General features: G+C 24.2%; 1 protein-coding gene across 1 annotated transcript in view; it reads right to left on the reverse strand.

The window, feature by feature from the left end:
• LOC136090220 (myosin light chain kinase 3-like) overlaps positions 1 to 13,490 on the reverse strand; it is a 90,790-nt gene that overhangs the window by 18,766 nt on the left and 58,534 nt on the right. Inside the window, exons 8-11 of the mRNA XM_065816415.1 lie at positions 10,860 to 11,018; positions 10,546 to 10,693; positions 10,347 to 10,475; positions 7,842 to 7,951 (exon numbers count right to left, since the gene is read on the reverse strand). Coding sequence (XP_065672487.1) covers positions 7,842 to 7,951; positions 10,347 to 10,475; positions 10,546 to 10,693; positions 10,860 to 11,018 — 546 coding nt within the window. The remainder of the gene's footprint in view (positions 1 to 7,841; positions 7,952 to 10,346; positions 10,476 to 10,545; positions 10,694 to 10,859; positions 11,019 to 13,490) is intronic.

The following is a 13,490-nucleotide window of genomic DNA, read 5'->3' on the forward strand; positions in this document are numbered from 1 at the left end:
GTCCTACATAAAATTATATTGTAAATAATAAAGAGAAGAAATTTAAAATTCTTAGTAAAACAGATTTTTATCATTTTATATCAAGTAAGTTTAATTAAGATTTATTTTCTTTAGTTGATCAAGAGAGAGCTAATAAAGGTATTAGTTACATTAGTTAAGTGAATTTATTTAAAAAAAATTAAGTGGATATTTTAACGCCTATACATTTAAGTGCTTTTATTGCTTAGTCACAGAATTGAAGAGTGAAATAAGTCAGTGTTTTTGATATTAGATATTTGTTAATAGGAATTTGTTTATTTGCACTGTAACTGGAATTTTAAAACTTCAAGTACTTTAGCTTTACTTTATTTTTTCTTCTAGGAGAGTTAGAATAAAAAATAAGTATAAATTATATGACTAGTATGTTAAATAAATGAAGCGTTTATATCTGTACCTCAGAAGTCAAAGGTTGTTGCCAAATTGTAGAAATTGTTCAGGAGAGAGGAAATCGTAAAATAATTAGTCTTTATTGGCTTATTCTTGATGGTTAAATTTATGTAATTTTTTTTGTGTTTTATTTAATTTGTTTTAAGGTACATGAAATATAATTTTGACAAAAGAAAAATAAAAAGTTAAATAAAAAGAGTTGTTTCTGGACAACAGACATTATTACTTTGAACATTGTGGGGACACCAGACCTTTTATATTGACCTAACTTTGTTTCACATTGTTGTAGCACAACAGTCTTTATAGATACCGAAAATAGATACTGAAAAAACTAAACAGTTCTCATACATAACTCATTTTCACAAAAACTGGACAACCGACCTTTGTCTTCTGAGTTACAGATATTAAGAATTAAAGTTTATTTTAGTTAATAGTTTTGGTTTAGTTTATAGTTATTTTTAGTTTATTTTTAGTTAGTTTAAGCTTCAGTTATCTTTTTTCTTAATTTAGGCAACTTTATAGAGGAAATTAAGGGAATAGGTAAAAAAAAATTACAATTATATATTTATTTATATGCAAATACTATTTTATTGATTATTTTGAGGTATATTTTATTGTCTTTAGCGTCTGGTAGAAGCATAACTGGTAGGGCTGTGTTTTATATTTTATATATTTTGTATGGAGAAATATGTGCAATAGGTGAAAAAATTATTTAATAAATATGGCATTTTTTAACTGTTCGCCTTTTACTCATATTTTTATTAAAATAAAATTTTTCACGTCTAACCCTTTGTAATTTTTTTTTATAGATATTTTTAGTATCGCCTTCTGTTACCAGTGAAAATGGTGAGGTTATGCTTTATTTTGTAATTAAATAAAATTGCAAATATTTATAATTTTTATTACACCCTTCTATTTGTAATTTTAGTGTCGTTAACATTTGAGAGTTTTTGTAATTTTAGATTCCTAACACCCAGGGCCTCTCTTGGAGAGGTCATTCAATAAGTTGTGTAATAATAGCGGTATGGGTGAGCCCTTCAAATGGAGGGCTCATCCATACCAGGGTGTTGGGAGACACCAAAGAAAAAACAGTAACCAAAAGATTGTAAATATCTTCTATCAGTGAAGATATTTATAACTTTTTTGTTGCCGCTTTTTCTTGGGTGATTTTTTTTTCATTTTTATATTTTTTTCAATTATGTAATTTTTTTTTTAATAATATATTATGTTGTATATTTGATTTGTTTTGGTCTTTTTTAATTGAAATTTTTATTATTTTTTCACCAATTAAACTTTAATATAGTTAAATTGATTCATTATCCAATTATAATATAATGATGCTACTTTCTATTGTTAAAAATAATTAATTGGTAGTTTAATTTGTTGAACTCACTACTTTTAAAATTTACTATAAGCCAAGACAATATGTTTATCTATATAAATGTAATTTATTTATATCTCATATTGATTTTTTTTATCTGATATTTTTTTAAATTTGTTTAAATCAAACACACATGTTTGATTTAAATTAAATTTTTTTTTGCTTGAAACATATTTGTACTCAATTGCTCAGTTATTTATAATAAACTTAGTCATTTTTAATAAATTTATTTAGTTGTGTGCATTAAACATTTTTAAGATAACAATTTTCTTTTTTAAAGAAAAATTAATTAAGGGGATACCAAAAAATTAATAACTCCTGTATAATATAAGTTAACTTCATACTAATTTTAATATTTAATTGAAGCTCATGTTATTATATAAGGTAGGGTGTAACGGTAGTCTATGCTTTATAATAAAAATCTCTAATAAAGAAAGAAATATTTTGTTTTTGTTGTTGTTGTTATTCACCTCCTTAAGGCTGAGAAGGCCACTACAGATGAGGACACTACATAATAGTGGTTATAACTCTCCCTCAACTCTATAACTCCGAAACACAAACCTTGACGAACAGGGCCGCTGCACGGAGAAACAAGTTGAGTTTGCGCAGAGGAACAAATATAAAAGGAAAACCATAATATTCTTAAAAGATAATTAAACTTTTTGTATTTCAAATTTCATTAAGAATATTATGTAATTTTAAATATCAATAACAAGCAGAACCATAACAATAAGTATATAACAATAAGTATAGATTTATATATATATATATATATATATATATATATATATATATATATATATATATATATATATATATATATATATATATATATATATACATATATATAACATTGTATATATATATATATATATATAACATTGTATATATCTATATATATATAACATTGTATATATCTATATATATATAACATTGTATATATCTAAATATATATATAACATTGTATATATCTATATATATATAACATTGTATATATCTATATATATATCTATACATATATATATATATATATATATATATATATATATATATATATATATATATATATATATATATATATATATATATATATATATATATATATATATATATATATATATATATATAACATTGCATATATCTATACATTAGAAAGAAAAAAAATTTTTTGCTTACAGAAACATAACTAAAACAAAAGTAGCAATGAAAATCACCAACAATAAAAAACGCCAACAAAAATTGATTCATAAAAAAAAGAAGTTTTATCAATATATCTCAACAGGGTAAATATTTATAAATCCAAGTCTATTGGGAAACAAAAAGGCTACAGAGGAAATAAAAACATAACAAGAAAATAGCATAACAAATTACAAAACTAATTATCACATAAATTATGATAGCTTATTCTTTGCTACTGCTGAGAGTGGTAATTAGTGTGTAGTTCTTTAGCCAAATATTAAAATATATTCTGCATTGTTTTTTTGTGATTTTAAATTTATATTTAGCTGCTATGAACTGAAACTAAGTAATACAAAATGTTTTGCATACAGGGACAGTAGTTAACCATTGGGCAAGAGCATCATAAAGAATTTCAAATCCGCTTCTGTCTAGGTTATTCAGATAACTTCCATATTTATAATAATAATTGGTAGAGTCATCATAAATTTTTACTTTGCTCTTTTGCACATAGCCAGCTATGTTAACTATAGCCAATAATTTATATTTATTAACTGAGCTTTCAAGATCATGTATATTATCCAGCAGTTCTTTTTCATCAGAAGAAATATCTCTACAACATATGTCATAAGTATGACCATCAATACCATCTACAGGAATGTCAAGTTGTAATATCAATTTAGTATGTTGATTATAAATTTTTTCGATAACAGATTTAGCATTTATAAAGTAAGTACCTTCAGATCCCTTTTCAAGTGGATCTAGCCAAAGCCAGTTCTTCATTGTAAAAAATTGATGCTCGCCAGTCTTTTCTGTCGACCAATTGATTCCCATAGATTTTAGGAGATGTACATAATCATATAATAAATATATACCTAATGCTGTTAACCATGGTTTACTATTAACTGTTTTAAATATTTCAAAAAATCAGATTTACACGATTACCATCAGTAAATATTGCCAGTGTCATACCATTATCAATATTATTTATTGTTTCAGCAATTTGTTGACATTGAGCTAACCGAAATTCAAGGGAAAGATTTGTAACAGGTTGAGCTCTACTTATAAATTTTAGACCCCCAAAAAAGACATTTAATCATAAATGATAAAATTGTTTTAGCTAACTTTTGTAGGTAGTTTACTGCATGACCAAACAAAGCTCTTTGGTTAAGTAATGAAGCTTTAACATGAACCTCATCAATTAGAAATACAGAAGTTCTTTTCAATGGATCTAAATTCATAAAAATACTATTTATGAAATTTAGGTCCTCCATTAAGCTTATTTTTGAAATCAATCATGCTTAAGTTTGTATAGTTGGCAACTTGTAGTTAATACACAAACGATCATATAAAGTTTGACACATAGCAAAATACTCATATGCCCTACATATAATATGTGGAGTATATAAAACTTCACCTACATTAACTCATACTATTAAGGGGCTCAAATGGTGCTTAACTTTTCTCCTAGTATTAAGGTGCTCATGCGACCTTTCTTTATTTTTTAAAAACTAATTGCTTTAAATACAGCTGACTTTGTTTGTTAATTTTAATTTGTTTACAGTTAAAGATGAAATATTACAAGTTGTGCCATTATGGTAAGCTACAAATGAATAATCATCGAAAATTTCTAAAAGAAATAATTGAACACCAAGTTAGTACATTTTTGATTGTATGTGTAAACTTCTTTTATTAAACTGGAAAACAATAACATCGTTATTATCACTTAACAAAGATTGAATATTGTCAAATATAAGTTCATCCTCTTTTAAAAAATCATTTAATTTATCTGGTAAAATGTTTCGAAAACCGCTTGAAGTTACAGTTTTTCCAAGGGCGGCAATACCCCCCTGTCCTGGAAAAATTTATTGGAAATAATGTCGAATATAGGCATTTTTTTTTTTTTGCAAAAAAAGGTCCACAATTTATAATTCGGGCAGCACCCAAATCAGCGCCCAAATATGGTCTACGCTGTCAAAAATGAATATATATATTATACCCAGTAAGGTACATAAAAAGGTAAACATGTAAAAACAAAAATTATCAGGTGAAACAAGTTTTTTTTTTTGATGTTAAAATTAAATGAAAAAAATTTTAATTTAATTGTAAAGATATTTTTGAATCGACTTTGACTTTGAGAGGACAAATCAATTTTAATAATAAATTGAAAAAAAAAAAATTTAACAAATAAGAAAAAAAAACAAAACAAAAACCATAAAGCAAAAAATAAACCAAAGAAAATTATTTCAATTGTAATAGTAAAAACCAACTAATCACACTAATTTCAATTTTTTGATCTTATGAATATACTGTATTATAAATGTATTATGATTTAATTCTATTATAAAAATATTTTATTATAAATATATTTACTATCAAATATTTACATTACATAAATTAATTGCATTTTTTACTTGAAGCAACACTTTTTTATATTAAAACGGCAATGTAATTAACAACTAAAATGTTTTTATAAACATTAACGTAAGAGCAATTCCATGCTATGCCTTAATGTATTTTTAATCGAGAAAATAAAAGTTTGTGATATTTACATTTTAAAAATAAAAAATAACTTCATTATAATACTTTGATAACTTAACTGTATTATAAAAAGTAACCTTTTCATAATTTTTCCTTATTTTCTTTTATTTTTACAGATATAGCTAATAACACGCGCGTCACAAAATTACTTAATATATATATATATACTTTAGCAAATTTTAAAAACTTTAATAAGTTTTTAAAATTAAGTTTCACATTCATTTTTATAAAACTAACATTCAGCTAGTAACCGAAGAACAGTTAGTAAAAAGTAAAAAGCAATTACTTTTTAATTCATTTCATCGCCCTCAAGAAAAAATGAAATAGCTAAAATAAACTGAAAATTATTTAATTATTTAATTATTCAAAATGCCTTTTTTAGCAAAATTTTACTTTAAAATTGTTTTTTACTTCCATTAACATGTAATTTAGGATTTTTAGTCTTACTACTTTGCTTGCTTTTATCATTAATAAGCTTTGACAGGTGAGTTAGTTAGAATCCTAGTTGAATACTTTTTCTTACTTCTTTTTATGAAACCAGGCTTGTATGTAAATTTTAATGATAAATGCATAATAATGATAGTGTATAAATAAATATAATGATAAATTCATTACAAAATAAAAATATTTTTAAGCTGTAAATAGCTTTTCTTGTCCACCTATGACTATATTTAATAAACTTATTACAAATAAAACAAAAGGAGTACTTTCATGCATTCCTGAACCCATTGACGGAGTATCAAATTATTATAATTTTTTCAGCTTACCCTCTTTCGAAAGAAAATTAAGTTCTCCTTTACAAATCAGTTTACCACTTGTAACTAAAACAGCTAGCTACGTAATGCAATCCAATTCCTATTCGCAATATCATATTCAATATCAAGCAAAAAATAACACTGTCCTAGGAGCTTCTGATATAAAACCAAGTAATCCAATTTAAAAGCAGATTTTTACTTGAAAGATAAACAAATTAATAATTATAACCCAAATAATGCATCCAATGGTCCTTTTCAGAATACCAAATAATATATCGTTTTAAATCTTATTCTTAAGTGTTAATAAATAGTAATCACTATTTAAAAAATAGATATCTATATTTCAACATCATGATATGTTTTAACATCAATGATGATACTTTAACAACGCAAAAAATTTAATAGCGATTTAATTAGGTGAGAGCCAGTAATTACTGTGTATAAATTTACGCTAATTATACTGCTTTCTATTATTAATATCCGATCCTGCACTTTTGTTACTTTTTAAGCTAAGTAATGCATTCCGCAACTCACGTATATCTAACTTTGACTCATTCATTTTTTTATTAGAATTTGTTAAAGACAATATGTAATAAAATTATATTGTAATTATATTGTAATTATAATAATATAATTATTATAGTAATAATAATTATATTGTAAATAAAAATATTAGAGGATTTCTATACATTTCAAAACTATTGAAATTTGATTCCGTTATTATTATTCACTTATGTATTATGTTACCAAATACTAACTAGACACATATTTTACGGGTTACTTTATTTAAATATTAATAGCGCAATGTATAACATAAAATATAAATTATTTTTAATGATTATAGTTTATATTTGGAATAAATAACTTCAAAACTTTATTTTTCTAAGATGTGAGTAGGAAGTTTAAGTTGCTTTCTATTTTTGGAATTGTCTTTATGTGGCGATAACAGGAAGCAGTATAATTAGCGTAAATTTACACAATTAAGTATTTGATATATTTCAAAGAATAAAACTAATAAAAGAATTTTAAAAATATTAAGTTGGTTACAAAAGCAAAAATATATAAACATTTAATTTTGTTAAATCTAATTTTAAAATTAATTTTATTTACATGTTTTGTAATTTAGTATTTGTTTTTCTTTTTCTTATTTTTTTCTCTTCAAAACCAGAAGTGGGGAGTGTTAAACAACTCTCTTATTATACGCCCTGAACTAGTGACATAGTCCACCTATGTCTTTGTCTGTGATGTATTAACATAATTTTTTGTTAAATTTGCAGTGCTTTGAATCTTTAATAGAGCATCGTAGATATTACTAAGTTGAAAACAAAAAGAATCTAGTTTCATTTAGTGGTTTAATAGTGAGATTAGAAGCCATAGGCGGATTTAAAACTACTGCAATCAAAACTGAAATTTTTTTCTATTATTAATAAAAAAATCAAAAGAAAATTTAAAAGACAAAGTAATTTTTGGGCGCCTATACCGCTTCAGCGGTACAAAAACAGGTCAGTGTTTGTCCCTGCACACACACAAAATTTACAATAACTTAGCAAATAAAAATAAACCTCTGGTGCAGAAAAATTGGGAGTTGCAACTTCACATTTAGCTTTTTCTTTTTTAACAAAATCAATATCACAAATGAGTGCACTATAGTCTTTAACAACAATGTTTTCCACTTTAAAGTAAGAAAAAAAAAAAAATTCACCAAAATATTGATTCTGATTTAATTAAGCAACAACAATCTTATTTATCAAGGCTTTATAAAAATATGCAAGCTAGATAATGTCTAAAGTGTTATCTAGTGAAAAAAAAAATTTACAAAACAATATTTTATTTATAAATCAGAAAAATAATTCATTAGTCCAACAAATAAGTAAAATTTTTAGATAGATTAGCTACAAATTTTCAAGTATTAATTTAAATTATTTACTTGATCATTAAACGTTAAACAAAAAACAATAATAAAACTTAATAATAAATAATAAATATAATAAATAAAAAATAATAAATAATTAAAAGTAATACTAAAAATAGCAAACTTAAACTTTACAATAGTAAACTTATGTTTTCCACTTAAAAGTAAGAAAATAAAACATTACAATAGTAAACTTATGTTTTCCACTTAAAAGTAAGAAAATAAAACTTTACAATAGTAAACTTATGTTTTCCACTTAAAAGTAAGAAAATAAAACTTTACAATAGTAAACTTATGTTTTCCACTTAAAAGTAAGAAAATAAAACTTTACAATAGTAAACTTATGTTTTCCACTTAAAAGTAAGAAAATAAAACTTTACAATAGTAAACTTATGTTTTCCACTTAAAAGTAAGAAAATAAAACTTTACAATAGTAAACTTATGTTTTCCACTTAAAAGTAAGAAAATAAAACTTTACAATAGTAAACAATGTTTTCCACTTAAAAGTAAGAAAATAAAACTTTACAATAGTAAACTTATGTTTTCCACTTAAAAGTAAGAAAATAAAACTTTACAATAGTAAACAATGTTTTCCACTTAAAAGTAAGAAAATAAAACTTTACAATAGTAAACAATGTTTTCCACTTAAAAGTAAGAAAATAAAACTTTACAATAGTAAACAATGTTTTCCACTTAAAAGTAAGAAAATAAAACTTTACAATAGTAAACAATGTTTTCCACTTAAAAGTAAGAAAATAAAACTTTACAATAGTAAACTTATGTTTTCCACTTAAAAGTAAGAAAATAAAACTTTACAATAGTAAACTTATGTTTTCCACTTAAAAGTAAGAAAATAAAACTTTACAATAGTAAACTTATGTTTTCCACTTAAAAGAAAGAAAATAAAACTTTACAATAGTAAACTTATGTTTTCCACTTAAAAGTAAGAAAATAAAACTTTACAATAGTAAACAATGTTTTCCACTTAAAAGTAAGAAAATAAAACTTTACAATAGTAAACAATGTTTTCCACTTAAAAGTAAGAAAATAAAACTTTACAATAGTAAACTTATGTTTTCCACTTAAAAGTAAGAAAATAAAACTTTACAATAGTAAACTTATGTTTTCCACTTAAAAGTAAGAAAATAAAACTTTACAATAGTAAACAATGTTTTCCACTTAAAAGTAAGAAAATAAAACTTTACAATAGTAAACTTATGTTTTCCACTTAAAAGTAAGAAAATAAAACTTTACAATAGTAAACTTATGTTTTCCACTTAAAAGTAAGAAAATAAAACTTTACAATAGTAAACTTATGTTTTCCACTTAAAAGTAAGAAAATAAAACTTTACAATAGTAAACTTATGTTTTCCACTTAAAAGTAAGAAAATAAAACTTTACAATAGTAAACAATGTTTTCCACTTAAAAGTAAGAAAATAAAACTTTACAATAGTAAACAATGTTTTCCACTTAAAAGTAAGAAAATAAAACTTTACAATAGTAAACAATGTTTTCCACTTAAAAGTAAGAAAATAAAACTTTACAATAGTAAACAATGTTTTCCACTTAAAAGTAAGAAAATAAAACTTTACAATAGTAAACAATGTTTTCCACTTAAAAGTAAGAAACTTAAACTTTACAATAGTAAACTTATGTTAAGTTAACAAATAATTTTTATTTACAATTTTGTAGTTCTCAGCTTTGACTAAATTTATTTAAAAAAAATAATAATAAAAAATATCAATTACAACATACAACATATTAAATGTATGAATATATTATTACAAAATATTTATTTTTTATTTAAAAAATAAATATTTTTGATTCAACAGCAAAAATGGTTACAAAAATATTTGAATACAGTTGCAAGACAATTATTTTTTAGGATTACAGTCTTAAGTTTAATGTAAATTGTTTGTAAATATTTAAATCCAAACAAGACAAAAATAAGAGAAATACTTTTAATAGAATAAATATTAAATTCTGATATTTAATCAATTGAATATCTAATAAAATTATTAGTTTAAGTAAAAAGTATAAGTATTAAATTAATAATTTAAAGAAATAAATATTTTATCTGATTTCATTTATACTTTTTTTTAAACAATTAAAAAAAAAAAAAATAAAAAGATAATAAAAAACGTTTGATTTTACATTTTAAATCGCAGTGAACGTAACCTCTTCTATGCAAATACCAAATTCCATTCAAAACATCCTTAATTAAATAAGCAATCAGATTTTCTGTGATTGGTCCATTATTGACAACAAATTTTAAATCCATTTCTAAAAAAACACTAAACGATTTATATTATTACTTTAATTAAAAAAATATTAAAGTAAGTAACTTTTTTACCTGCAAGAATCATTATCTGATAGCAAATCTTCGGGTTGTTAGTTGTTTCCAAAACTAATAAAGGTATGACAATATTTGTGGATTCACCAATTGTTGAAAGAAGAGCCATAGATTTAGCTGTTGCTTTAATGCTTTCCGCTTCCTTAATCTGCATAAAATTAAAAGATAAAATATATTTGTAGAAGATTAAAAAAAGTAACAGCTTATTTATATAATATTTACTATATTATTATTTATAAATTCTAACTTTTACTATACTATCTTTTTACTATATATACAATATTTCTGTAACAAACTTATTAAAAGTCATATACTTTTTTAACTGCCACTTGTGCTCCTCCCCTGTATTTGTTACATATAATCCAACAATCACATACTGCTCCAAAATGTCCTTTACTTATTTGTTTTTCAAAAACTGAAACTAAGTCATGATTTATTTGAATAAAAGTGCCAACTGAAAATGTATTCACATTCTAAAAAAAAATTAGGTTTGACTTAAAATACATAATTGTATTAATAACTTTATCTTTCATATTTGTCTTATGATACAACCTATATAATGCTGTAAACATGTATGCACACACATATTCTAGTGTGTGTATGCATTTTTTAGATCATTCAAAAAATATTTAAGGGTTCCCTAAGTGTCATAAACTTTTTCAAATTTGACGAAAATTGTCTTAAAATGAGTTTAACATTTCCTAGCAACAATTAAAGACAAGGATGATTTGCTTTCATTATTAATAAAAATCTAGAAATATGTAACTTTTGTGTACATGCAAAGTTAATTTTATAGATAAACAAGACCAAAATCAAGATTTGTGGATTTCTGCTAAACTTATAACATGTGCATAGTGCTGTGTATAATTTAAGGCTATATATATATATATATATATATATATATATATATATATATATATATATATATATATATATATATATATATATATATATACATATATATATATATATATACATATATATACATGTATATGTGTATATATATATATATATATATATATATATATATATATATATATATATATATATATATATATATATATATATATATATATAGAGAGAGAGAGAGAGAGAGAGAAGTGGAGAGAGAGAGAGAGAGAGAGAGAGAGAGAGAGAGAGAGAGAGAGAGAGAGAGAGAGAGAGCTTTATATAAACATGTGTATAGTGCTGTGTATAATTTATGTTTTAAATATCAAATGATAGTTAATAATAATAAGCTAATAATTTTTTAATTTATATTTTTTCTTTTTCGATATTAACTATTAAACTATTACTTTGTCTTAATCTGGCTTTGGTTAATTGGGCAGGATTGAAAAGTCTTCTTTTTCAAAAGGAATGACCTCTATAAACTAAATTGGAAATTCAAAAAGAAAAAATGTTTAGAAGGGGGCAGTAATACCTAACATGCAAACTATAAAGACCTATTCAGTTTCAGGTAAAGATATTGCACGTGGAATAACTTTTTTGTTATAGCCATTTAAACTTGTGTCATGGAAGGAATATATTGTACCTTCTGTGTCACGGAAGAAATCTATCATTCCTTCCGTGACACAAGTTTTTAACGCCTAAAACTCAAAATTTAGAATTTTACTCTTTATGTCTTTTCTCAAAATTAAATATATATTTATAGGTAGTTTGTTTGCTATTTTTGCTCCCTTCTTAACGTTTTAATTTTTTTTAAATTTCCAATTTAGTTTACAAAGGTCATTCCTTTTAAAAAACATGATTTTTCAATCCTGCCCAATTAGGAAGGTGAAAAATTATCATTAATAATACTATAATTAGAATATTAGTTGGTATTTTTATTTTCAGAGTACTGGTAAAATCCACTTCAACTCATAGAAGCAACATCATTTGGTTTGTTGGACTTCTTTGTGACACCGTCAAAAAAGTGCACCTTGTTTCCAGTTGTGGCATAAGGAACTTTGTATACTACCACCAGAAGCAGAAAAATTTAAGATGTTCATACCCAGCATGTTGGATTAATAAAGCATTGAATTAATGCCAAGGATCAGCAAAACCAGACAGAATATTGAAAAAAAAACTAGATAATCTGTTTGATATTAACTATGATAATTCTAACTAACCAATAAAAATTGAAGAAGACTGTCTAAAAATGTCAGACAGTAGACTGTTCAACAATGTTGGCAATACTTTCAAAAAGCACCACTCGCTGTCAACAACAACTATTTTGTTGAGAAACTGCCCAAAAGGTGAAGGATGAAACAGCAAATTAGTTGTACACTGAGACAACATGGCACTTTTTTTTGTGTCATGGCAGTGCGATTCACTAGTCATTAGAATGTGCTTCAACACCTTAACATCCAACTTAATGGAACCTGTCCACTTTTGAAGTGTGCCATTGATCACAACTTGTTATAGTTTGTGGCTGTCATATAGCTGAGATGATGTCTGATGCATTCAAAGTATCTCAGTCTATCCACTAGAAATGAAATTTTGGATTGACAAAAACAATCTACACAATAAAGATGGAATTACTCTTTGACGGTAACAAAACTGTAATAAAGCTAAGAGCTTGTGAATCGCAAAGAATAAATAAAATAAATAAAAGGAAATAAAAGAATTTGTAGTCAAAATCTATCTTTAGTCTTGGCTATATGTTTAATATTTGTAGATTTAATGACAACTCATACAAAAAATCTGATGATCTTGATTTGGAGTACCAAAGGTCTGAAGATGATGGCAAGGCATTCTTGGTATTTGAGTCAAGAGACAGTATCACTCTCCAACAATTACCTTGTGAAGAGAAAGCACAACTTTGGATTGCATTTGGTCAAATCTCTTCCTTGTACAACTGCAGAATTATCAATTTCTAGAAGTTTCTACTGCTATTGATGATAGTTTAATTGTTATTCTAGTTAAAGGATAAACTTAAAGCCAATCAGATTGCATTAGAGTTAGTT

Source organism: Hydra vulgaris, chromosome 13 (genome assembly GCF_038396675.1).
Source record: "Hydra vulgaris chromosome 13, alternate assembly HydraT2T_AEP".
Lineage (NCBI taxonomy): Eukaryota > Metazoa > Cnidaria > Hydrozoa > Anthoathecata > Hydridae > Hydra > Hydra vulgaris.